A 27,188-nucleotide genomic window follows, 5' to 3' on the forward strand; every position below is an offset into this window, starting at 1 on the left:
TGAAGCTCTGGAGAAGCTAGACAAGGTCAGGAAAAGGTTTCTCCCTAGAGCCCCCTGAGGGAGCACAGCCTGCCTGCACCTTGACTGCAGCCCAGTGAAACCAATTGTGTACATCTGCCTCCAGAACTGTAGGAGAATAAAATTTGTATTGTTTTAAGGCATCAAGTTTGTGGTATTTTGTTATATTGGCAAGCAGGAAAGTAAAGCAGTATTTTAATGTTATAAAACAATTGTTCTAGAGATCTCCCAAAATATTCTTTAAAAAGAAAAAATCCCTTATTTAAGCAAAATTTTTTTTAAAAAAATAATGATTTGACAAAGTGTAACAATATAAACATTTCCAAATTTATTTGCTGGGGAAATTTGATAAATAAACTTTAACCTTCTACTATGAGAGTGACGTAGATCAATAGACTTGGCCATACACTATGGTAACAAATGAAGTAGACTAAAATTTGGTGGCCAGGATAGACTAATAATTTTTCAGCCATTTGAATTGATAAATGAATAATAAGTATATATTCATGTATTTAGTAGGGAGGATCACTTCCACTGTGAAATTCAGTTCCTTTTTTTTTTTGAGTTTCTCCTTTGATCTGAGAGGGACCACTTTATATTTTTCCACGATGAAAGGAATTGTCTGTGAGGTCATTAGAACCCTATTTCTGAATTTTCCAGTAATTTCTTCCAGACCCTTATAGATCTGTAACTCAGGTTATCTAGCTCTCTCCCTAACTTTTAAAAATTGTATTTTATTAAGGCCTCGCTAGTGTAGCTCAGTGAATTGAACGTGGGCTGCGAACCAAAGTATCGCAGGTTTGATTCCCAGTCACGGTACATGTCTGGGTTGCAGGCCATGACCCCCAGCAATCGCACATTGATGTTTCTCTCTTTCTCTCTCTCTATCTTCCTCCCTTCCCTCTCTAAAAATAAATAAATAAAATCTTTAAAAAATTTTAAAAATTGTATTTTATTGCTTATGCAATTACAGTTGTCTTGTTCTCGTTTGCTCACCCAATGGGTCATGCATATCTGTTCTTTGCCTAATCCCTTCACCTTCTTTCATCTAGTCCCCACCTCCCCTCTGACAGCTGTCAGTCTGTTCCATGTAACTGTACTTTGGTTACTATTTGGTACTTTAGTTTATTTTGTTCATTAGATTCCACATACAAGTGAGGTCACATGGTATTTGTCTTTCTCCGACTGGCTTATTTCACTTAGCAGAATGCTCTCCAGGTCCATCCATGCTGTTGCAAAAAGTGAGAGTTCCTTCTTTCTTCTGTGTAGTATCCCATTGTGTAAATGTACCACATTTTTTTAATCCACTCATCTACTTATGGGCACTTAGGTTGTTTCCAGATCTTGGCTCTTATAAATAACACTGCTATGAACATAGAGGTGTCTATATATTTTTTATCACTATTTCAGGATTCTTAGGATATATTCCCAGAAGTGGAATTACTGGGCCAATCATAATTTTCTCCCTCCTCAGATGACAGAGTAATGTCGGTGATGTAAGACCTAAAGTGCCCTGGGTGTTCAGAGGAATAGAGGTTTTACTGGCTCTGTAGTGTGAGCTCTGGAAGGGATTACAAAGATCCTATTATCTTATTGATTGCTCTGTGTGATTCTCTGCTTGATCCAGAACTCCAGCCTTTTGGGGGGGACTAAAAATTATAGCAGTAGGTAGATAGACACATACATGTATACATGAACCCTCCATATGTCATATAATTTAAGAATTGGACAGAAGAGTTCATAAAAAAGTCAGGGTTATTTATACCACCAAAGTTCTAGATTAACAATTTTTTATGCCTCAGAAATATACTGAAAATTATATGTCAAGGTATTTTCTTAGATAAATCATGATTAATGAAATAGATGAAGTGTATATATGCTTTCATTTTTTTTTTGCTTTTTTAATTTTCTGAGGGTTTGACATTTTTCAAAGTAAACTGTGGAGAAAAGTTAAGAGGTATAATGACTTTCTGAAATGCACCTTAACTACAGGTGAAGAAATGTCATGATTACTTTTCTGACCTGATTATTGGGAGGCATCCAGATGATAAATATATTGCTGAGGAAACTTACTTTGAAGAAAAGAAGGAAAGATATTCTCTGTGGCTGACGGAATGGGGATTCCAGTATTTTAATGCAGTACATGTTGTGATATACATCAATTCCACACTCATTCAAATTTTTTTATGCTGTTGTATTACTTTTTAAATTCTATGTTAGTCTAATTAAACAAATTTCTACACTGTGAATGATAAAGATATTGGTCAAAACTCCATGCCAATGGGCATTGGGGTTGAGGCCAATTATTTTAATGGATATCAATAATTATCTAAGATAAGTTTTTAAATATTAATCTATCTATAGGATAACATAAATTATAATATACAACAATGAATGGTAGAGTCTTACAATGCCAAAAGAGGTATGGAAAACAATGTGTGTTTGCAGAAATGTTTCATACTTTTGTTCTTTCTAGTATATAATCCATTCTGTCATCTGTAGATGAGCATTCACAGTGGCAAATTTAGCTCAGTTTTCAAGAAAAAAATCTTTCAAATGTATTAATAGTATGGACTTTCAATAAACATTTACTTTGCAGTGCTTTTACAGTTTTCCGTAAGGCTAAGGTTTCTAAATCCTGGGACTATACTGACATCTAGAGGAAATCATGTGAAGCATCACTTATTTCCAGTGGTTTTTACAATCTGGGGCAGATAAATTTGTTATGGTTGGGGCTTATTTATAATGCTTTATTTTTTCCTTTGTTTCTAAGCAAATTTTGAATTTAGTTTCTATAGAAGTATCTCACAATAGAAGGTCTAACATAATGGATAGAATAGAGAAGCATTAAGAAATTTCATACATTAATGAAATAAAAACCATACCAATATTAAACTATATCCTTGTGCTTTAGTAATGCATTGTTGTAGATTCCATAATTGTTTTGTGAGTTTATTCATTTGAATATAATTTTAAAAATTCAAATCAATATTTTCAAGTATGTATTATGCAGTATCTTTGAAAGAAAAAAGTTGGTGATGGGTCAAAATTATAGTATTATACATGTATGCCTAACAGGTTAGGACTTAGTGTTCTATGTCTACCCATGCTTTATGAATTTATTTATGTATTTTAAATATAAATTGAGTGATGAGCTAAGGAAATACATTTTTTTCTTAATTTTGAAAACTAAGCATGCATAGTCTGATGGTATCTTAAATATATCTTCTTTCAGAGTTAGAACACAAACATTGCAGTCACTGAACAGGCCCTATTGAACATATTGAGAAGAGTTTTAGTCTTTTCATGGTAAAAGGACATAAATACAATGAGAGTATGGGAGAGATCTATTCTGAGATTGCCTCACAAAGCTGTGGAAACACAAAGGAGGCAGACGGTGAAGCCACAAATGAGGCTTCTGAAAGGAAATGTTGCCAAACCCAGGAGCTCCCATAGCTATTTGCATAAGTGCTCGCAAAGTTCCTCAGCCGATCTGGTCCTGCACCCCAGACGCGAAAAAGCAGATGAGGCAGCAGATGACCGTTTACACTGCCAGGGTGTGCGAACCAGCGAACATCCCTCACATTACTCACTAAGTAATGAGGAGGGGCGTTAGATATGTTCCACAATTCAGATGGGCCTGCCAGTTGGCCCCTGGGCTTCATTCTGTGTGATCCACGCACAGCAGAGACACTCAGGAGGCAATGCAAATGCATCAACAGACAGCACAGAGGTCCCAGCAGCAGCAGGCAAGGTACTGCCTATGCAACAGGGCGTGATGACAGATAATTAGCTGTGACATGCCCCTCAGTGGCAGTGGGATGAGAGCATTCAGTTGGAAACCAGTGTGCAACATAGCTTCATGAGCTACAAGATGTAACTTTGGAGCATAAATTTCTTTTGCCAAATCATTTTTTAAGGGAGGTTGTTAGAAAGAGTTAAGTTTTCATATGATTCTAGGAATGAAGGTTAAATTTTTAAGCACTTGCTATATTCCAGGCATTGTGGGATACACTTGCCACAAACCGTTATTTTTAATATTCTCAAAGTCCTTATAGTATAAAAACTGCCTTTATTTGACAGCTAAGAAAATGGAAGTTTAAAGTAGTAATGCAACTTTCTCAATGAAGCATTGCCGAAAATAGAAGGGACATGAAACCAACCTAGGGCTGTTAGATTCCAGCTTGGTCCCATAATGCTGCCTATCATAAGCAGATGTTGACTTTTTCTTAAAGAAATTTTGATAGACAATCCTTCCCCCATTTTTATCCTTCTACTTTCTGGGTTTACTTGGCTTTACTTAATTTGAGTCAAACAAGTTTTTCTTATGTTTTTGATATTTTTATATTATACTGTTTTCATTTCTTCTTCAAAGTGTTGAATTGGTTATTTTTTAAAAGTTAAAGGATTCTATTGAAACAATTGGAGCAATTTAATATGGACTATATATTAGGAAATAATATTGTATCCATGTTAAGTTTCTTGAAGTTGACAGTTGTGTTGTGATTATGGAAAAGAATGCCATTTTCCTTAGGAGACAAATGGAAATAGGGACAAAGGGTGATAATATCTGCTACTTACTTTCAGTCATGTTAAGAAAAAATCTTAATATGTGCTTATAGGTATATGGGAAATAAAGTAACAAAGCAAATGTGCAAAATATTGACAATCGGTAAACTTAGATGCATTGTGTGTGGTAGTTCATTATATTCTCGAACTATTCTATAAATTGGATTATTTTCAAAATTAATTAAATATGAATTGTTACTTTTTTTGGCATTCAATTGTATTAGGCCAGCTTTTCCTTGAAAGCTTTAGGTGTACAGTTACAAAGTTAACCCTGACTTTTATCACTGGTAGTCTCAGTGGCTAAATGGAGATAATTCCCATAGCTGGCGAGCCCCGTCACCGATGTCAGAAATTATCAGTGTCTCTGGTTCTAGCATAATCTATTGTATGTGAAACCATTGTGGTGATGTGCCACTCATGCTTCATTTTGTAGCGCTGAGGGCCTTATAAGTGATCATGATAAGGAGGATAATGCATACAAGAGAGTTGTAGTCAATGAGAAGATATGTTTTTGTTATTTGGTTGGAATTTAAACCATGTGAAGATTACTAATCTTGCAAGCTATTTTTCCACTGAAGTTTAAAAAAATTGAATTTCTTCTGCTTTCAGAGATCACATGAACATTTTTAAACCAGTTGAGTAATAGCAGATGTCTTCACTGTTCATTTTGGGAGGCATTTGATGTTCATAATCAACATTTTGGAACTATGTTCAAAGCTGCCATCTTGTGGTAGTATTCTATTCAATTTTTAGCTGATATGTTGATAAAAGTCTTGCTAAACATGAATCCTAGGAGGAAACAACATTGCAGAAATACATTTTAGGACATATCAGAAGCCTACATAAAAAAGAACATGAGCGTATTTCCACATATAATTTCCTTAATCAAATTGATTAATACTAGTTTTACTCATTTTGCAAAGTTTCTGTTTAAAAGTCATGACAGATTTTATTAATTGTCCCTTCTTTCCCTCTTTCCAAAATTAAAAGTCTAAAGATTCCTATTTTATAGAAGAGAAAATTAAGAAAAAAGGGTAAAAACTGCACGTTCTAGTGGTGATAGAGAAAAAGTAGAAAGAGACTGAACCCTTGAAGGCATTACCATGCTACCTTACCTACCGTGGACTTTCTCACTTTCAAACTTTCCTAGTTTGTGAGAAAATAATGTATCTCCAATAGAGTACATTGGTTTTGTTGTTCACTCTCATTTGAAACTCAGCTCAAATGAGAGTGAACGACACTCAGTATGTTGGGAACCGCCCTGACTGGTATCAGAGGCTGAAACCCCCGCCTAGGCTAAAGCTAAGGGAATGCCCTTGGAACCGTGAGCCAGCAAGGAGACAAAAGCTTGTCTTCCTGGCAGGAATGCTGCTTCTGCTGCTTTATTCATAACTGAACCCCCAAAAAGCTTGGTCGGTTAGCCAAAGACGGGTAAGATTCCCCACGGGGGGAACGACCTAAGACAGGCACGATCACTTTGGGAGGCCCCCCAAAAGAAGGACTTGGGGGGCTGCAGCAAAAGGGGGTGATGGACCCTCGCTCCTCCGCTCTGACATAGCCTGAGTTCTCAGCGTCTGGGAGAAAACTTCCTTGTCTCCCAGTTGCCTTAGTTCCCTTGCTCCACCTAAGCCTGAAACAATGACAGGGTGGTGCAGCTCGGTACTGAGAAGTGCGGATTCCCCAGGGTGATCAGGCCTAAGAAAGAACATGTAAATTACTGTGAAACCTCCTTTGTTTAGAATGCTCTCAGTTGAATGAGAAGGGTCTTAGGAGGAAGTTATTTTGTTCCTCAGTCTTACAGCTCTTTGACCCCCCAACTCAATAGACTGGCAGAGTTCTTTGTTTTCTATAGTTCCTTACTTCCCCCTAATGAGTACTGTACTTTACCTGAATTATTATGCAAAATGAGCCTAATAAAAGCAGGTATGGATGGTAAATCAGCGTGCTCCTCACTAGAAGGGGTGGCCATTTCGTCCCTACTTCTCCACAGAAACTAGTTTGTCTCTGTGCATGTTTTTTCTCGCGTGTTTATCGTCGAGCCATCCACAGCGTTCCGTGGTCACTGCTGGCCGGTGACCCACGCGCAACACAGCTCTGGGAGGCTGGGAGCATTCTGAGACATGTTTATCTGTGTGACATTATATCAGGTTTTCTTAATCTCAACACTGACATTTTGGGTTGGGTTATTTTTAAAGTGGGGGTGGACTGTTTAGTGCATTGTAAGATTTTTAGCAGCAGCCCTGGCCTCTGCCCACTTAGATGCCTGTAGCAGCCCCATGTTCTGGATTCTCCTAGGTATGAATTATCCTCCACCCGAGAACCAGCTTGTTAGATGGTGGGGTTCAGTACTCAGGATCAATGGTCAACAGATATTGACTATACTGCCAAAATGGTTAATTGGATGTGAACATTGAGAGAGACGGTAAATTCAAAGGTCACTCCCAAGTTTTTTTCTTGGGCTAGTAATTGTATCATTGTGCCACTTAAAATATAAAGAAGAATGCTCCAATTTATCAACAATCCCCTTAAACTTTGGCCTTAACGTTGAACAAGTACTCCACATGTGACTTGAACACTACAGATTTTTGTTTCTGTATTAATGAAACACAATACATTAGCATTTGCTTTGTCTTTTCCCCTCTTTATCAGTCTCATAGCAGTTTCCCCCATTATTGGTCTCATTTCAATTGGTCTCATTGGTTTATATTGAACTTGAAATCCACTGCAATCTCCTGGTTATTTTGTAAAGAAACCTGTTAATTCCTGTTTTCCTCTACCCTTTAACTTTGCAGTTGTGATTTTGAAGTCTAAGTTTTTGCGTTTTCTTTTTAAACTTCCTTTTCTTCATATCAGACTCTCTTTTTAATATATCATTAACTTTTTTTCTGTTTCACATTAGCTCTCTCTGTCCAAATTGATGTCCCATTGGTTCATTTTGATAAAAATTTTGACTAGGAAATGGCAAAGGGCAAAATAAACATTATTGGATATTCATGGAGTTAGCTCAGAAAAAATGCCTCATAACCAAATCTTGGAACAGTTACTTTAATAACCCAAATCTTCTTTTTTCCCTGGATCCATTTTAAAAGATTACAGGGAACTGTAAATGAGCACTATCTCTGAAATTTTCTTCTAGGAATGGAAGACAAAATAAAACTTCAGAAGGACACAAAAATAGTAACTTTTCATATTTGCTTGTACAGGAAGGGGCATTCAGGCATTTTTTACTCACTGTTTAGACTATTAGGCTTAGCTCAGTTTGTGCCATTGGCATGCACTGGATGCTTATGGGATAGGAAAGAAAGGGTTTAAGTGATGTGGAATGTGCTTTCCAGTGAGCACTTGATAACTTCATTTACTATGTTTTGTAAAAAAACTGGAGGACTGAGAACACTGGGAAATATCCAAGATTGCAAGTGGGTTTTATTTGCAATGAATAATTTAGCATATTATGGAAAAAGTAATGGTTGTATGATCAAGACAAGTCATAAGAACTTACTGAACTGCAAAATACTGAAAGAAGGCCTTCAATGAAAAAAAATATAAAGAAACACATTTAGGAAGAAATTATCTAAGCTACATTTATAAGATAATGGGTGACGCTTTCTCTCATAGTTAGGACTTCTTAGAATTCATGTTCATGTTTTGAGACAGGTCCTCCTTCACTCTTGAGCTATTAAGTATTAATGAGTCTCTTAGCCTTTACTCTTACCATTAATCAACACTATTTACAAATATCACCACCATTCTCTTGATAAAATACACTTTAATTGTAACTCACCACTATGCCCTCTTACCTACAAAATGAATTCTGAATTTCGTAGGGTTGCATATTAGACACTGATTTTATTCCTAATTTAACTTTCTCCACTCCTGCATAAAAATTGTGCTCTAAGCACACTGACCTACTTTATATTTTTGAATATTCTATGCTCTTTCAAACTTCTGTGACTTTGCTGATGCCATCGGTCCTGCACGGAATGCCCTTCTCCAATCTTATGTTTGGTGAATCCAATGGCATTCTTTGAGGTCCAAGTCAAATGTGATGTTCTCAATTTTACACTTCTGACTTTCCCTTCCCCAAGTCACCATGACCTTGAACTGTGTTTGAAATTTAGTATGTATTTAATAAATGTTTATGAAATGAGTAATTAGTAATTTACTTCAATCCACTCCAAAAATTTGAAATGAGGGACTTAGTTTTATAGATGTTTGTATAAAAAAATCTTACATTATATAATAATTTATCTGAAAAGCTATGAGTATGTAAGTTAAAATATATTCAAATAGAATAAATTGAGAAATGCTATTTGAAAGTCAAAAAATGTTTTTGCTATATGTATTCTATTTCATTAACACATTTTATCTATCTTGTATACATAGCCTTAAGATTGCTTAGTATTGGGAAAACCAGTAACCAATCAGTTATATATAAGTTTAATCTTGCTTTGTTTATTCAGTTGGGAATATCAGACAAGCCATTTTCTATAGTGTATGGTTACTATTGTTATTCTTTTTTTAAAACTAATTTGAAATTTTTGTTTACTTTGATTAGCCTATAGAGTTCTTTATTAGGAGTATGGTTTCAGTAGCAGAAGATCAAAAGAGAGAAAAATATTTTATGATAAAAGAAAAACAATGACATTCTTGTAGAATTGCATAAAAAAGAGGATGAATGAAATAATATTTTAATACTTTATTTGAAAATACATAAGTCTGATAGGTGATGGGAGAAAGCTACTTGAATTAAATACAATTAACTGAATGCTAGTTGTAGGGCACTTTGATGTACATTCTGCACCTTTATGCCTTCCTGTGGATCTCTAAGATACTAGCTGAGGAACTAGGGAGGTGTAACCTGGGGGTGGGTAGTTCCTTTGTCAGTGATTGAGAGGAAGGAGAACACAATGGAAACAGGCAGTATTGATGATCTCTTAAACAGAGTGAGGCTTTTATCTCTCTAAAGTGTGACAAAGATTATGATTTTGCTGTGGTCTTGAACCTTAGACTATGTAATGTATGCTGATACCCAAAGGGGAAGACCAGTTTGAAGAAGTTAATTAAGATCCCATTTATAATTTCACATAAATTATTTTAACTAATAAATCTGGCTTCCTTTATTATCTGTTGGCCAATGTCAATGAATGGAAATGTGTTTACATCTTAACATTGTAGGAATGCCTAATTGTGTACTTTAATCAGGGATTTTCTATCAGTAATAATTTTTCTTTACACATAAGCAAAGCAAAAGCAGCTTATTTACATTGTCATATAAGTGGTCATTAAAACATGTGAAATATCTTGATACTTTCTTCTCAAATACCATGGAGTTGGGGCAACCAGCAATTTAAATAAAGCCTATTGAAAAGGTTGCAACTCTTCCCAGCTCTGGAAAGTAACATCTGGAGCTTTAATTCCGACATGTGCATACACATAACGAAGAAAGTAATAAAATGAAAGAAAACAGTTAGTAATTCAACCTATTATTTTCAACCAGGTTTTTTTTCTTTTTTGTAATACCAATGTATAAGGGATTGAGACCTATAGTCTACCTGTGGTTTATAGTTAGACCATAGACTGATTAGGATTATGAATTTTTTCATATTCTTCAGCGTAGTGTCGATACTGGTCGGTGAGGAGAGGTTGATTTGTTTCATCCATCTTGCTCCTGGCACGGATCAGACAAGTAGCACCCACAAAAATGACTGCAACCAGTAGTAAAGCAGCAATTACTGCTATGGTAATAATCTCAGAAATACTAAAATCCCGACCTATTTGAAAAATAAAATGAGAGCAAGAAATAAATCTTATAATAGTTGCCATCAACAAGTGAATACCCTAAATTTAGTCACTTTACAGAAATCATCATACTTAATTTTTATTGGTCACATTGCCTATCATAGATAGCCCTTGTCATCCTGAAGGCACTTTCTTTTTTTTTTTTTTAAGATTTTATTTATTTATTTTTAGAGAGGGAAGGGAGGGAGGGAGGGAGAGAGAGACAGACAGACAGACAGACAGACAGACAGACATCAATGTGTGGTGGCTGGGGGTTATGGCCTGCAACCCAGGAATGTACCCTGGCTGGGAATCGAACCTGGGACACTTTAGTTCCCAGCCCACACTCAATCCACTGAGCTACGCCAGCCAGGGCAACTTTCTAATTTCTCATAATGAGTAGACTCTGTTGGGATAGTTATCATTTTCATTCTAAATGTGAGAAAATGAGGCCTCAGGGTCTAAGTCACTGGCCCAAAGTCGTTTGGTTAGTGGGTAGTAGAGTGGGTTTGGAGTCCAGGTCTTTCAGGATCCAAATCCTGTGCCCTTCTACTATACCCTACTGCCTTTCTTGAGAAAGAAATTAAAAATAAATGAAAGAGTTTTGAATTTCAAAATATCACAAAAAGCAGCTCAGAGTATCTCATGCCATTATTTTATTTCTTTTATTTAAGATAGATAAATGGAGGCATATTATACTGTAGAAAATTTAGGGGCCTAAGCTCCAAACTCATTTTGTCTTACTAAAAATATGAGCTTTGACCGTTACTGTTTTGAAGCCTTGTCTTCCTTGTTTGTAAATTCAGGATTATAATACTTATCACAGAGGGACATAAGAATTAAATGAGATAGTGTGCTATATAATCAGCTCAATACAAGGTCAGAGTGGGCTCACAACAAATGTTAAATTTACTCCCTTTATCCCCAAATAAAAATCCAAACGAAAGTTTGTAAATGCAAGTGGAAAAATGTAAGCTTCAGAAATCCTGTGATTATTTAACTTTAAAGGTAACAAATTTGCTTTTGAAAATTTCCACAGTACAAATAAATTTTCAGTACTCACGTGGCCATTGAATTTCATAGGTGTACCCCAGGTTGTCAGGAGCAGTAACAAACATTTCTGTGTTGGTAACGGGAGGCCAAAACGGTACCATGTTGTATTGTCTATTATGTCCAATAGGGGCATTTCTCATTGGAAATGTGGATATATCTAAAATATGCCAAAAACACATTTTTAATATCAATATATTATTATGTTCTGAAGTTGCCTTGAAATATCCAAAGATAACATTAAAAGCATTCTTTTATATTTTACACTGAATAAAGACATAAGCAAAAAAAGATTTCAAATGCTTTGAGTACAACACTAACATATCCAATAGAAAAAGAACATTCAAAAGCAGGAATGTTTTAGTATTTTATTATATTTGATGATCAGTAATTGTTTTACTTTTAAATTATAGGAACTAATTTGAATACAATTAATTGAACTTATATTTCAAAACTAAAGAAAGGATTGATCTACAGTTTGCTGTAGCATCATCTATAATTTGAATTTGAGAGATAATTTCTAATGGAGGGTTCTCCTTGACTGAGAATATGTGTCTCTGCTATTTTTAATTTTTTTCTGTTTACTTTTAGAGAAACTCATTCCTCAGGTTTTACTCTGTTAGCAAAAAAACCCACAAGCTTTTTAATCAAGGTCCTGGAATCCTCCTATTTGCTCCTGTTACCTCTCCTGTTTCTATAGCAGTTTATTTCCTGTCCATGGTTTTGCTGTCCACAGTTTCAGTTACCCACCATCAACTGTGGTCTGAAAATATTAAATGGAATATTCCAGAAATAAAAATTATAAGTTTTAAATTTTGCTCAGTTCTGAGTAGCGTGATGAAATCTTTACCCTCCTGCTTTGTCCTACCGGGAAGTGGATCATCCCTTTGTCCAGCACATCCACTTTGTACAGGCTCCCTGCTCTTTAGTCCCTCAGTAGACCTCTCAGTTAGCAGGTTGCCATCATGGGAATGTGCTGCTGAGTTCACATGGCACTTATTTTCTTAGTAATTGTCCCAAAGCCATTCATGTAACTTTTATTAAAGTATATTGTTAGACTTGTTCTATGTTATTACCAGTTATTATTGTGACTCTATTACTGTGTGTAATTAATAAATTAAACTTTACTTTAGGTAAGTACCCATAGGAAAAAACATTGTGCATACAGTTATAGGGTTCAGTACTATCCCCAGTTTCAGGCATCCACTGGGGGTCTTGGAACATGTCCCCCTGGATAAGGGGAGGTTGATTCCATTTAAATACTAATCACAGGTATTTATATCATTAGTGAGTTTTTGTCATCAGGTATGAAAGTACTGAAATGTCATTTGTGGCAAAAAGTGTTTTTTGTTGTTGTTGTTCTATATGTTGATACAATTAAATAAAAAATGCATTGTTAAAAACTCAGTTTGGAAGTGGGCTTGGGTACTGCATTTAGTGGACATATGTTTAGAATGGCTGGAATGTGTGAGAAAGCTAAGGAAGTATCAGATTTCATTTGTAAGAAGTATGTTACCTGGACAGTTAGAAGTGTGTTCCCTTGAAGCACATAAGAGTATTTTAGAATCTAGTTTGAAGAACAATTGATCATAGGAATGGCAGGCATTGTTTATATATTTGTCACTTCAAACTTACTGTGTATTAATGCTAATTAAGTATTTATTTATTAACACCCATTGAGCTCCTGGTCTAGGCATGGGGCTATAGTATTGAACAAAACAGACAAAGTTCTGTTTTCAAGGAACTCACAATTTGCTGTATTACTGTTAGTTATTTATTAAAAGTAGATATTAAAGTTAATAACTTAGTTTTTCAAACTTCCTGTTTCATCTTTACTGAATCCTGAATGGATCAGCCTCAACTCTGTTCAGCTTCATCTGTATGATAAAGTTATATCCATTAAAAAGAATGGAGAAATAATAGTAAAAATAACAAACAATAGCAATTGAATTAGAATGTAACCTTTCTATGTAAGACCCTTCAGTGGCTCCCTTTCTCTCTTAGTGTTAAATGCATGTGTTACCCCTCTCACCTTATCATCTCCCTCTGTTCTCTCCCCACTCTCCACTCTGCTTCAGCCTCCGTGGGCTCCTTTGTTCCTTTGTCTTGGGAGGGTTTTCCATGTATTTACACAGTACTCCCTATGCTCTTGTCTTATTTTATTTACCACCTAATATACTGTTTATTTATTTACATATATTTATTGCCATTTGTACCAATAGATAAGGACAAAGGTTCCAGGGCGAAGATTTTTTGTGTGTGTTTTCTATGTTATTGTATTTCCAACACCTAGAATACTGGCTAGGAAAGAATAGGTATGCATGTCTATGGTATACACAAACTCAGAGGAAAATAAGAAACTGGCTGAGTTGGATAGATACATGAATAGATAGTTAATCTCAAAGATTGTGTTTAGATGCATGATGAAGTAAAGGCACAGGAGCCAAAATTAAGAACACTTTTAAGATATAAAAATGCATGGTGTTTTAACCAGAGAAGTGACCTTCTTTGTTTGAAAAGTAATGCAGACTCAGACACACACACAGTGCAAGGTGAGCCTCTCAGCTGAGAAGTGAAGAGAAGGTAGCCTTGTGAATAATATTTTAAAGAATACATTAAAATAAACTTAACAGATTTTCTATGGTGTGATATGAAAACCAACACTAACTTCTCAAGTTGAGCAAAATTTTCATTTGTGAGAGTTCATGAAGTAACAAAGCCAAAACTGCAGTTTATGATTATAATTTTTTTTTTTGTCTTTTGGGGTATTGAAGAAGAGCTGTGTAAGTTTTTCCCATTCATATTAAAAATCATTAATTAAAAAAGTCAACAAGAATGTTCATTACAAGATATGAAGAAGATGAATTTGGGAAACTGAAAATGAGAAGAGATTACCTGCTTAGTTCTATTGAATGCTAATAAATATAATCTTAAATAACAATTCTGAGAGATATCTGCATTTCAAGGTGGCTGGGAATATTTGGAAATGGCTAGACATTATAGCTATTTGATCCTTATTTTGAAGTGTAGCCTAAGTGTGTCAAGTGCTTAGCTTAAAGTGATAACTCTGCCATCTGAACAGTCTTTCTTTTGCTGAGCCTGCAAAAAGCATATGAAAATGTCTCACCAGCATTGTATCTCCTCAGCCATTCATCAAAGACTGCATCAGTGAAAGTATGCAGGAGAACAAATATAGGATCATTCGGAGATAAATGGGTTTGTCCCCCTGTTCCATTCAGGAATAGATGGGCCAAATTGTGAAGGCTTCGAACAGCAGGGTCATACCTTCCTGTGGGGTCACTGTAACCTAGATATAAAAATAAATGAAAATATTAAAAATCATTACAACTATATTTTGCAAGTGAACAGCAGTGACTATACTGAGGAACAATTTTCCTACGCTTGTCAGGACAGTAGTTACCTTAGTATCATAGCACTGTTTCTCTATACCTATGGTTGGCGATGTTTGTTTGCTATACCCAGAGCTGGGTTAGTTTTAAGCCAGTGGTATAGCATTCTACATGTAGCCTCCAGGTTAAAAATAATGACCTGCAGGGCCCTGGCTGGCGTAGCTCAGTGGATTGAATGCAGGCTCCGAACCAAAGTGTCGCAGGTTCGATTCCCAGTCAGGGTACATGCCTGGGTTGCAGGCCACGACCCCCAGCAACTGCACATTGATGTTTCTCTCTCTTTCTTCCTCCCTTCCCTCTCTAAAAACAAATAAATAAAAAATCTTAAAAAAATAATGACCTGCAAAGGATATCAGTCAAACTGTATAGACTACTCTATTTCAACAAGGCAATCATTGTTCCATCTGAGAGTAGAAATCTCCAGCTTCTCTACTAAAAACTGCTGACATGATGGGAGACCATTCCAATTGTCCTGGAACTCACATCACCAGCTGCTACTTCAGTTTCCTATATTCTTCCCTTCAAAAGACTATCAGCATGTTTATTTCTGGAAAGTTATTTTTATGGAGAAGTTTTAATTTCTCAGAGCTTTCTTAACACCTCTGTGCTACTTTTTAACATCTGGAAAGCTTGCTGTCAAAACATTTATAGAACTTTTGATATACATATTTCCATATTATATATACTGTGTATATGTATTTCACAAATATCATATATCCCCACATTATATACAGGGTCCAGCAGAAGTAAGACCTGCTTGAGTGTGGTTGGTAGGGTAATAATATGAGTGTAATAACATAGTTTTAATTTGAACATTTCACCTAAAACGTCATATGTTGTACCCACGTGTGATATTGTTACATTGCAAAGTTACATGTTCATGATTTTGTAGTAAAAGATTTTCTAATAAAAAGAGGCATTATTTGTGCCAGACCCTGTATAACATGCATATATTATATGGCTCACATTGCTGTGTGTATCCCATATTATATGTATCACATGCATATATACATTAGAGAGGTGAGAGTAGACCACAAACAGAAATAAGGGTCTGTGATGTGGGATGGAGGTGTAGGTGTGTCTGTTCAGCTTGAAGGGCCAGAGGGGGGAGATCAGAGAAAGGTTATTAAAATTAGAATTTGAAATATCTTGTGTAATTATACTCATTTATTCATTTTCATACATGTGTTCCATTATTTTTTGACTAAAAAAATTTAAGGATTGCCTATAATGTACATGGCCCGTGGGTAGGCACTGGTCTTTTTATATATCTGTTGAGAAATCAGTATATTTTTTCTCTTAATTAGGCATCAATAAAACAAAATCTGCACATTCTAATACAAATCTGTACTTACAACCTCAGTTTATATACACAAATTTAGTCAAAATATAGTGAATATTTATTGAATTTATTTCCAAATAAGTGGTTCATATATAGTTATTAAAAATTAACATAAAGAGAAAATAATGGCATATAATTTTGATAATAAAAGGGAAGAGAATTAAAAATAATTATCAGATTTATACATCAAATATCCTAGATAATGGGGACAGAGAGATCAATTCTCAGTTTTTTGCATGAATATAGGGAAGGTCTAACATATGCAATGCTATATTTAAGGTAAATTTTGACAATAAGTTATAACAAAATTAAAAGTTTTTCTGTTCCTTTAAAACTTTATGTATCAAGCATGATTTAGAGGTTTCACTATCTAATGTATACAGACACTAAACTTAGAAAATTTGTCTTTGAATGTGTGCTGTGTCCCTAACTAGCTGAATATCTTGGGAAATTAATTGCATTTATTTGGACCTCAGTTTCCTTAGCTTTAAAGAACTTGGAGTTAAATAAAGAAAACCAAGGTGAATATCACTAGATGTTAGATTGAATTTTTATGGACCTTAAAAAAAGTTACAGGATGATACAGATCTAAATAAACATATGCCCAAACAAGACTTTATTGAATATCAGTGAATTATTCAGATTTTTAATTGATTTTTAAAAATCTAATAAGCTCTTAAAGTATCAAATGTTATTTGTTTATATTAGAATTTGATCATTATACATATAATGGCCACCCATCTACCAGAAATTTGAGTTTAAATACTTTTTAATTATTTAAGAGGTTGGAGAATACCATATTTTGCCATTTATAATGTGCTCCTATGTATAATGTACACCCACATTTTTGGCCAAAACTTTCAGGAAAAAAATCTTTCATTTTAATTTTTAAATTCAATTATTTATTTATATTTAGAAACAAAACCAATGATGATATTTCAGCCTATTATTTTGCATACAAGTATTGCTATTGCTTTCTAGGATTACACTCTTAACACATAAGCATAAATACAAGTATTTAAAAAATTTATATAGATATGGAATTAGTACTACCCACGTATAATGCACATTCTTATTTTTCCTTCAAAAATTTGGTGAAAAAAAGTGCACATTATACATGGCAAAATACAGTATTTTACAAGAGCTTCTGTTATGATTGAGAGGGTTTTGTGGTCTGACACTTTTCTTTGAGGAAATTCTTGTCTTAGTGGACAGCTGTGTCTCCACTATAATTAGGCAGCACCATACAGGTAAACTGATTGGATCAATATGGCATTTAATGATTTTTTCAAAGAGATCTGAATTTGAGTACTTCAATTTTCTGTGATAACTACTTCAATTCAAACCACCGATTTTGTTTACTTACCTTCCACTGTGTTTCGGAAACTGTTTGTAGAATTGGAATAAAAAGGAGGTGTGTCAAATGCAGCAACTTCCAAGCACTGAACCACATCCTGTGGTTTAGGAAGACGCTGCACCATTGGTCTAGCCACGTTTCCAGCTGGATTTCTCCTAATTGGCCCGCCTTCCGTGCCTGGAAAAATGATGGGGTATGCAAACAGTTACAGAGTCTTTAGAGATCTTATTATTGCCCTTAACAATGTTATGTATTGCATAGACACTGAATGATAGGAGGTTCTTGGTAGAAGAGAACATTTTTTAAAAAATGCTTTTTAGTGGCAGTAAAGTGAGAAAATCTAAGTTATCATGTCAATTTCCCTGATAAGAGTAGATATGTGATACATAAAATCCTCTGAAGGAAGAAGTGATTACAATAAGTGATAGAGGTCTGGGTCTTTGTTAAATCAACATAGGCTTTTTTCACAAGAACGTATTAAAATGAACATTCCATGGAAAACTGAATTTTGTCAAAATAATCTCATAAACCTAAATTCCACACTGAAATCTATATTTCATACATATATGGAGTTTTGTATTTGAATGCTGTCTATTTCAGGCCTTCAGAAAAATAAAGAAAAACAATCTTCAATTTCAATCGACACATTTTCCCCCCATGTATGGGGAAATAATTAAGTTTTTGAAGGGCAGTAAGACTAACAGGTAAACAGTGATGCTGGCAATAATGTGACAGTAAGACAGAGGGAGGGAGATACCTTTCCCAGTTGGGCAGATCCAGAGAGTGCCTTGAAGGACTGAGGAGAATTTCCACATGTGAAATAGGAGGTATTTTAGGCAGAGGTAGGAACAAGAGCTGATAAGCCCTCTTCTATCTATAATATAAGCCCCATCAAAGCAAGAACTCTGTCTGTTCTTCCTTCTGCCCTATCAGACACAACATGTTCACTAGAATGTTAGTTCCCTTTTTCCTTTCACTGTCCTAATGAATATTAAGTTTGGTATTTATATCTTGAACTAAGGCAAGGGGTAATCATATGTTTTGGTGCAGTGCCTGGTGCATAATTGTTGCTAAGTAGTTGTTTGGTGCATGTTGTTAAGTGGGATAGTGGGCCTGTTTGGAAGCTAGCTCTCCTGGGCTGTGTGGCATTGTCAGAGAGTATTGCACGGTGGAAAGATGGGAAACTGGACCAGAACCATAATGTGAAGAGACCAAAAGGCAAGATGGGAAAGTTATGTATAATTCAGAAAGTGGGAAGGAGCTCTAGGTGGTGGGAGGAGAGGAATTTGGTTAGGAGCATTTTGCATCAGTCTGTCTCACTGGTCTCCAGAGAGGAGTGTTCATGCCTTAGGGGGGGAGATAACATTTCCACACCTCATTTTCATTTTGCCTCATTCATAAATGTCCTCATTGTATGCTTTGTAACTAACATAATGATTAGTACCTGATGAATTAGCATAGCTAACTTTATATAATATAAAGATAAAACTTGCCTATATTGAAACTGGAAAGTACATGTGCATTTTTTAGGGACACATTATCATTAAAACTTTCAGATTGTACTAGCTAAACTCAGTTCAAGCTCATAGTTTGGAGATTACTGGTCAGGGAAGTGTCAAGGCATCCCAAGAATATAGTATTGACTACATAGGCTTCAAAAACCTTATAACTTAATTTTCCCTCATGGAGTTTCATAGTGCAGAATTTTGATAGAAATAAAACTAGTTAAGCCAATTTAATTTTAACCTAGCGATTTTTAAAATGTGTACATGAACAACTTCTGCCATTGTACCTAGTTTATATTTTTAAATTTAAAACAATTTTTAATTACAGTTGACAATCAGCACTATACTAGTTTCAGGTGCATAGCACAGTGGTTAGACTTTTACAGGACTCACACTGCAGGGGTGTCCAACCTGTGGCCTATGGGCTTCACGCGGCCCAGGATGGCTGTGAATGTGGCCCAACACAAAATTGTAAATTTACTTAAAACATTATGAGATGTTTTTGTGATTGCGTGTTGCAATGTATTTAATGTGTGGCCCAAGACAACTCTTGTTCTTCCAGTGTGCCCCAGAGACTCCAAAAGTTTGGACACCCCTGATTTACAGAGTGATCTTCCCGTTAAGTCTCATGCCCATCTGACACCATATGTAGTTATGGCAATGTGATTGGCTGTATTTCTTATGTTGTACTTTACACCGCCTTTCCATCACAACTACTAACATCCTATGGATTAGAGTCCTGTAGTATTTCTATGCAGGAATGAATAAAAAGTTCTGAGTTCTGAAGGAGAAAGTAAATTTGAGAAGTATTGTGAAGAAGGAACAAAGTTTTTCATCTAATGAATCAAAGAATGTATATTAGTTGCTGAAAGAATGTTAGGGATCAGCAATTCACTCCTTTAGTGTACATATCAGGTTTGGTGTATTAATGGAATATTGGAGGGATACCGTGCAAGAAGAATATGAAAACATAGGCATGGAAAATATAAGGGCAGTTTGACTTGAGGATGTACATGCACGGGTTTCCTGTAAAAGATGATTTGTGAAACTACAGGCCTGGAAATTTCATTGAGGAAAAAAGGCAGAAGGAGGCAAGACTTGCTATGAGAATCAAATAAGATGTACACAAGCATTTAACACCATATCAGACACAATGCATTCACTAAAATGTTAGTTTCCTTTTTTTCTTTCACTGGCCTAATAAAGTTTGGTATTTATATCTTGAACTAAGGCAAGGGGTAATCATAAATTTTGTTTTATCTAAAATACATTCAAATTTTCAGGAAACTGTGTCAGAGTTATATGTTACAGTAAGTGACAAGAAAAATGATGATAAAAATATCCTCCTATGCTGTAACTTCATTTATGCATTTAAATTGTGCTGTATGTTGTTATTCAGTCAACAGGGCGATTGGAAAATGTCTGGAAAACTTACAGGACAAAATGTAATAGCCTGGTCAGAGAGAGATGAATGTTTTGGTATCTACAGAGATCTTGACCCTCAATTTCATTTCCCTACCACAAGGTACAACCACTTATTAGTTACGCCAAAAAATATACACATGTAATTCTAATTGTTAAGCTTCTGTGGAAGAAAATTTCATACATACCATTTCTCTTGTTCTTAAACACAGCTAAATAATCTTCTAATGAGGAAAATCACCTAATTTCTTTGTTCCATTTAGAATATTTTCTCTTTAGGTTTAGAAAATAATTTAATAATTGATGTTTTAAAGAATACATGCAGAATAAATCTTATGAATATATAATAGAATAAATTTCCATAATTCTAGTTTTTATGTGGAAGAACAAAAGTTAAAAATAGCCAGACATGCCTACTGAGGAAAAACAAGATGGGGCAGGGAGGCTCTAATAATTAAGCACAGGGAAGGATGATAACGTGGTCTGAGGAGGACGACAGAAAGCTCAGGACCAGATCCACACATGACAGAAACAGCTCATGGCAGATGTGGTTTGCAGAGCCCTGGAAGAAAGCCTCTGGATGCTAGGACAACTGTTAAATATTCTGTTTTTCACCTTTTGATTTTTAAGCCTATGGCTAGATTAACATCACAATAACATATCATGACAATATGATTATTACCATAAATATATTATTATACATTATTTTTTACATGTAGGGCACTTTCAAGTCTTTCTGCATGTTTCATATCTCCTAGGGAAACATTTTTTGTGAAATGCCAGCACAAGACACATGATCACTAAACAGGGCTGACTGTACTAAGATGATTAATTTATACAATGAGACCTTTCCAAAGTAAGGAAGTGAGCAACTCACCAAATTGCTCAAGAAGGGCAATGTAAAAATGTTCAGACACGTATCCTCCCACACTGGTGTACCTTATAGATTGCCTTGAATATCTTAGTTGTTCCATAAATATCTGTACATTGATTCTCTGTATAAAAGTAGATTTTAGACTGAAGTCCTTGGTAGAATGAAGAGCCTTCAGACGGCACATTTCTCTATCTAACAGGGAATTCTGAATCCTAGATGTCATTTGGAACTTACTGTTGCAAAGGGTTCCTAGGGTATCATAATCATCCAAGGATTCACAGACCATTTGCCATTGAGAAAAGACCGAGTTCGGGCTTATCAGAGTGGAATCAAAGTTGCTTCTCGATCCCATCAAGTCATCGGTGCAGACGTCACAGACGTTTCTTCCAGTTGCAAAATTCCAGTAAGGAAGGGAGAAGGAAGGATTCTGCAACATTTCCTAGATCACAGAAACTCTGTTACCATTTCTCAGCTTTTGTTTAAACCTCTCCCCCCCCCCCTCACCCCTTTGCTTGCTTACTCCCTGGCAGTCTATTTCTGTTAGTTCTTTTCAGCCACTTCGGAACCAGTCCGTGTGTCAGTGGATTCTGAGGGATTGGAGGGCTTAATTCCATTATTAACAAAGTTCTAATTTATTGCACTACCTACGAGGAGCAACTTCAGGCACAAGAGGGATTAAACTCAACTCATTGTAATACAGACATGTATAATGTCTGCAAATGCCTTTTTTAGGGGGCAGGGGAAAGACTGCCTTTTCTTTTTTAGACAGGTAATTATATTTCTATTGATTATATACTAAAACGTATCAATAACAACCTCTACTCCCTGACATTCCCCGCTCCTTCCACTTCCCTGTCTCTAATTCAGGCACTGCTAACTCTGGGTCTGGAGCCAGGTCCAGCCTTGAAATAGGTTATGAGGAGCAGTACTTTTGGTTTTGTTTCTGTTTATTAGTTTAACTGGAATGTGTGTAGGCATTTAGATTCTGGTTGGGTCACAGGCTACACAAGCTCTCTACTCAAACTTACGTTATCTGCCTGGGCACTAAAGATGTTTTACTTAGGGACCCCTGCTTCAGAATCTAAACTAGGAAGACTCAGGCTTCTGCCTGAAACTCACACTTACAGAAAAAGCAAAAGAGAAGCAGGGTATCTTCTTGTGCATACTGCTCTTTAGAACAGAAATCCGGTTTCTATTTGGAGCTGATCTCAACAATTTTAAAAATGCTGGGCTCAAGATCACATGGGTGCTTTTCATTGGATTCCTTAAAAACACACATTTATTGTACTTGTTGTTTCTCATTCCTTCTGGTCTCATTCCTTCTGGTCTTTGGGGAGTTATATTTGAAGTGTTGGATTTAAATGTAGGTATTGTTTTCATTGCACCTTGCCTGCATTTGGCGCATTACTACTTTTCCTCTTTACCCTGTCTAGGAAGCGTTTCCTTGTCTTTGGTTTTTTAGACGGCCAAAAGTGCTCCAAGGCGTCTCCAGTTATTGATCTCCAGGGATTCAGAGTCCTCATTTAGAAGCTATTGTTCTGGTTCACAAATATTAGTGACAGCTTCCAAGGGATTATTAAGAGTCAGTTTGTGGTTCGGCAACTGACATTTGGGAGCTGGAGCATATTCATGTGGCATTTTCAACAATACATTACATATAGATTGTAATTTGCTGGATCCCTTGTTCTGGGTTTTAAAAATGTAAGTAGTGAGAGGCTGAAGTTTACACAGGCAAAACTGAAACTTTTAGATACTTCCCATCTGCCCTTTCACTTTGGTGTGCTCATGGGAAAATGACTTGAAGGTATGAAGATCTGGAGTCCATTACAAATGACAGATTTATCTACTAATAATCTACTAAATGTCTTCCTTGTAATCAGAGCTATAAAATAAGAAGTGCCGAGAATCAGATGAATTCATTTAATCACTGTCAAACTGCGAATGGATAGACTACTTTCATACAAATATTTTATTCTGTACTTTAGTTCATTCTCTCTCTTCTAGCCATTTATTTTCTTTGAATCATGCTGGGCACAAGCATACTACAAATTGATAAATGAACACCTTTCTGCCTTCAGATTATTTTTAGGTTAAGTTTTAGACTTTAACTTGCAGGGAGGGATTCATTACTATTATTTTACGTAGAAAACTGGTTTAATTTGTGGGTTTCCTAGATCTAATAATTTAGTGAGATCTCATCATTTAAAATTTAATTTTAAAATTATAATACTTTCTTAAGAAACAGCTATTAGTAAAAGAAACAATAATGATGTATCTTTGTTAACAGATAATTTAATGTGTTTAGAGTTTATCTGCTTAAAAATAAGCAGGAAATAACTGTGTTTGGGTTAAAGTTTACTTTGTACCAATGCTTCTTAAGTAAAAATGGTATGCAATTGATGGGATGTTTCAAAATAGTCCTTTTGTAAGCCTCAAAGTGGTTAAGGGGCATGAAAAAAATGGTATTCAATGAAAATATTACAATGTAAATGGAAAGGGACCTTTTATATCACTTACACCCTATATATCATATTAGGATTGTCCACTGGTATATTGAGTTACATATTTGGGACTTGGAAGACTGACAAGTTCATATACGCTTGTTTCATCCAAACCAGTAAGGGGCATTGATTTCCATTTTAGAAAAAAGCCGTATTAAATGAGATTCTTTTGTTGCAAACTCTGTGACTCGTTGTAATTGAAGAGCAGTAGAACATATTCAGTGCTTTCATTTACACTACAAATGTCTCATCTGGCTTCCTCATTATTGAGATGACTTTCTTTTCACTTCAAAAAGATCAACATTAATTAAGAAATATACAATTAGTACAGGGAGAAACTCAGAACATCTAAGGCAGATTAATACCCTGAAATTGCTGTGTCATCACATGCTTTGTTCATTTGGTACACCAAGGATCAAATGACTTCCAAACAAGGCACCGTGTGTGGAAAGGACCGAGAACTGCAGGGTTTGTACCTACCTGCATGTCTCTCTCCAGCTGCAGTAGGTGGTATCTGTGCCACGTGAGGAAAGCTGGTCCTTCATGAGAGAAATCCACTCCACCAAAGCTTTCCTGTCCTACCCCGAGGAAAGTCTTTTTTACTGAATAGTAGTGTGTCCAAACAAAGTAGTTATAAATTGAAGTGTTCTCAAATTGTGGTGTGTTGCCATCTGGCCCAAATATTTCTTCTGATCTCCTGGTGGCAATGACAAACCGAGGGTGAATTGTACGCTTTGCCATATCCAGGGCCTGGACAAGGTATTTCTTTTCTTCCGTACTTAAGTCCAGAATGTTTCTCCTGACTTTAGGGATACAAAATTCAAACATGAGAACCTCTTTTTTTGTGGGGATGAGTAGATAATGAGCATAATAACTTTGTAACATACCATGTTTCATTTACCCATAACGATAATTTGCCTATAGGCTTAAATAATTTTATACTTTAAAAAATACCCCTTATTATCCCTCACTCCCTGCCACCCTTGGTCCCTGGCTTCCTCTGTCCCCCTCTCCTTCCCTCTCCAACTTAAACTAGGAATCTGGTAGTTTTCTGTGATCTTACTTGTGGACTAGATGGTTGTGTTCTGTTCATTTCTGTTCACTATTGGCACTTTTCTTCAAATTTTCTACCTTTTAAATATAGTAAATCTTACAAAAACAAGGCATGTGGTGTAGCACAGTGGTGAGGACCAGAGACTCATTCCATGACTGCACTCATGTCACTAAGCCTCAGTTTTTCATTTGTAAAATGTGTATGAAAATATAATCTTTTTGAAGAATTGTAAAGATTGAAGGGTATACATAGTAAAGACAAAGTAAATATTCTGTTAAACCTCAGTCTGGCACATAGAGAACAGTCAAGTTGTGCTGACTGTTACAATTTAATGTTTTGTTATTTGTTGTTATTTAGGCTGCAGGCCGGACTCTTGGTCTAAAATGACTAAACTTGATCACCACAGTGGAAAATTCCCTGGTGGGTTAGCAAGGGAATTAGAGCTAGACAAATTTCAGTATGAATGCCTGGTTTTCCAAATACCAGATCTGTGGAGTGGTCCTTTCTGAACCACACCTATGATAGTAGAACTGCCTTGAGGAATTACAGAAAGTATAGTCGTAAACATCTAGCACAGTTCCTGGCTTACAGTGGTTGTTCAACAAATGTTTTGTAAGGAAGTAATAGTCAATGATCAGAGCTTCAAGCTCATTTCTTTAAATAAAATAGATTTCTTGATCTCAGTAAGCCTGTTTCCTCAACTGTGAAGAGAGGATTGAGCTATGTAATTTCCAGGTGTTCTTCCAGCTCAAATGATCTGGGTCTCATGCAGGACTATCTATCCACTCAAATCCCCACTTACCTATGAGCACCCTCTGGTCACAGGCAGTTCCTCTCCATCCAGGACGACAGGTCCCACAGTTATGTCCTGAGAAGTTGCCATTACAGTGACACGTCCAATTGAAGAACCGTGTGGGCCAGCCCTCCCGATCATCTCGGCCATCATGTGGGTACTGGGGGCTGTGGGGCTGGGAGTCTGCGGTAGCTTCTTCACACCTGCCCCTTCCTGATGAAGAGCCACAGGGGTCGGTCCCAGGTCCAGACACGGGGGACAGATCTGGGCAACACACACCATTTCTCAAAGCCTCAGTGGTAGCACACTCTCTTGGAAACTGAGCCCATGCCTGGTGAATAAAAAGCAGGGGCAAGAAGATGCATCGTAGAGAGAGGAGTTTATGAACTTCCATTCTGCTTGAAGCAAGGCTCTGGTTCTGCAGCCCTTTGTGTAGGGGCAGAGGGACATAGAGAGAAATCAAGCTGAAAAGGAGAAAGCAAAATGGGATTATGCAAATTGTGTGTGTGTGCTGGTATAAATGCATGAGCCCTCTCCAACCCACTTTCAAAATACTTCTCAAATTTGTAAAATGACAATTCAAATAATAACAAATTTACCCTTAGATATTTAGAAATTTACCTTTAAATATTTGACATTTATAATACCTATGTAATTAAATCCCCTGTCCTAGTCATTTAGTTTTATTCACTTTTTATTTCTATTTATAAAAATACTTATCCTGGCTATCATTTATCAAGAGCATTCATTAGCAGGTCACCACCATTAATTACCTTTAACCATGGGGCTGAAAGAAGAATTGGGAGCAGATTTTCAGCAAGTTAATTCTCATTATTTGAAATCCCCATCGTAATAGAGTTTTGGCTGCAGTCCACCCACTTCCCGCAGAGCTTCTTTCCAGTACCTTAAACTCCTGAGGGGATTCGCTGCTGAACCTCTCTTAGAGCTGAGTGTTTTATATTTGCTAGTCCCCTGATGTCAGAGCTGTTAATTGCATGTGGGTTTCTGCCTGATAACTAATCACAAATCTGCTCACCCAAACTGGGAGGGGCTGGAGCTCTCCTCCACCCTTTGGTAATTCTCTTTCACTTCAGTGAGTTTTTCTGCTCTTTAAGTACTTGGTTAGCACATGATTCCCTTCCTACTGATTTCCTTGTGATGCTTAAAGTTTTAGGAAAACGCCAGAGGCACTGATTTGGAATACAACAAATTAGATAATCTAGAGAGCTTTTGTTTCCATCGTAGAGATTTTATTTTATTTTTGACACACACACACATACACACACATATACACATATTTAAGAATGTGTGTATATACATATTATATGTAGGGGTATATATATATCTTTATATAAATATATATACCTTTATATATGAATACATAAAGATATATATATATATATACCCTTAGAGGTTGAAACGAGAATCCTTACTCTTTCTTAGTGATACATGGGTTGGGCTAGTGCATGTACCTCATGGAAGCTTTTGATTGTGTTTGGTTCTGAAAACAGATGC

The 27,188-nt window shown here is 36.0% G+C and overlaps 1 protein-coding gene across 3 annotated transcripts; it reads right to left on the reverse strand.

Annotated features, from left to right (window-relative positions):
- Window positions 1-9,262: 9,262 nt before the first annotated feature.
- TYRP1 (tyrosinase related protein 1) lies at window positions 9,263-26,732 on the reverse strand. Of its 3 annotated transcripts, none has more exons than XM_045840601.1 (8): window positions 26,710-26,732; window positions 25,683-26,137; window positions 24,307-24,629; window positions 21,560-21,764; window positions 17,534-17,701; window positions 14,543-14,722; window positions 11,429-11,575; window positions 9,263-10,358 (listed from the first exon to the last, which is right to left on the reverse strand). In XM_045840601.1, exons 2-8 carry the CDS (start codon window positions 26,065-26,067, stop codon window positions 10,153-10,155), a joined length of 1,614 nt encoding a protein of 537 aa, XP_045696557.1. In that variant the 5' UTR covers window positions 26,068-26,137; window positions 26,710-26,732; the 3' UTR covers window positions 9,263-10,152. The 3 variants fall into 3 exon arrangements, with proteins under 3 accessions (XP_045696557.1, XP_045696556.1, XP_045696555.1); XM_045840600.1 differs by lacking the exon at window positions 26,710-26,732 and adding an exon at window positions 26,578-26,680; XM_045840599.1 differs by lacking the exon at window positions 26,710-26,732 and adding an exon at window positions 26,447-26,568.
- Window positions 26,733-27,188: the final 456 nt, after the last annotated feature.

This window comes from Phyllostomus hastatus, unplaced genomic scaffold (assembly GCF_019186645.2).
Source record: "Phyllostomus hastatus isolate PE091 unplaced genomic scaffold, TTU_PhHast_1.1 phas_contig_34, whole genome shotgun sequence".
Classification (NCBI taxonomy): Eukaryota; Metazoa; Chordata; class Mammalia; order Chiroptera; family Phyllostomidae; genus Phyllostomus; species Phyllostomus hastatus.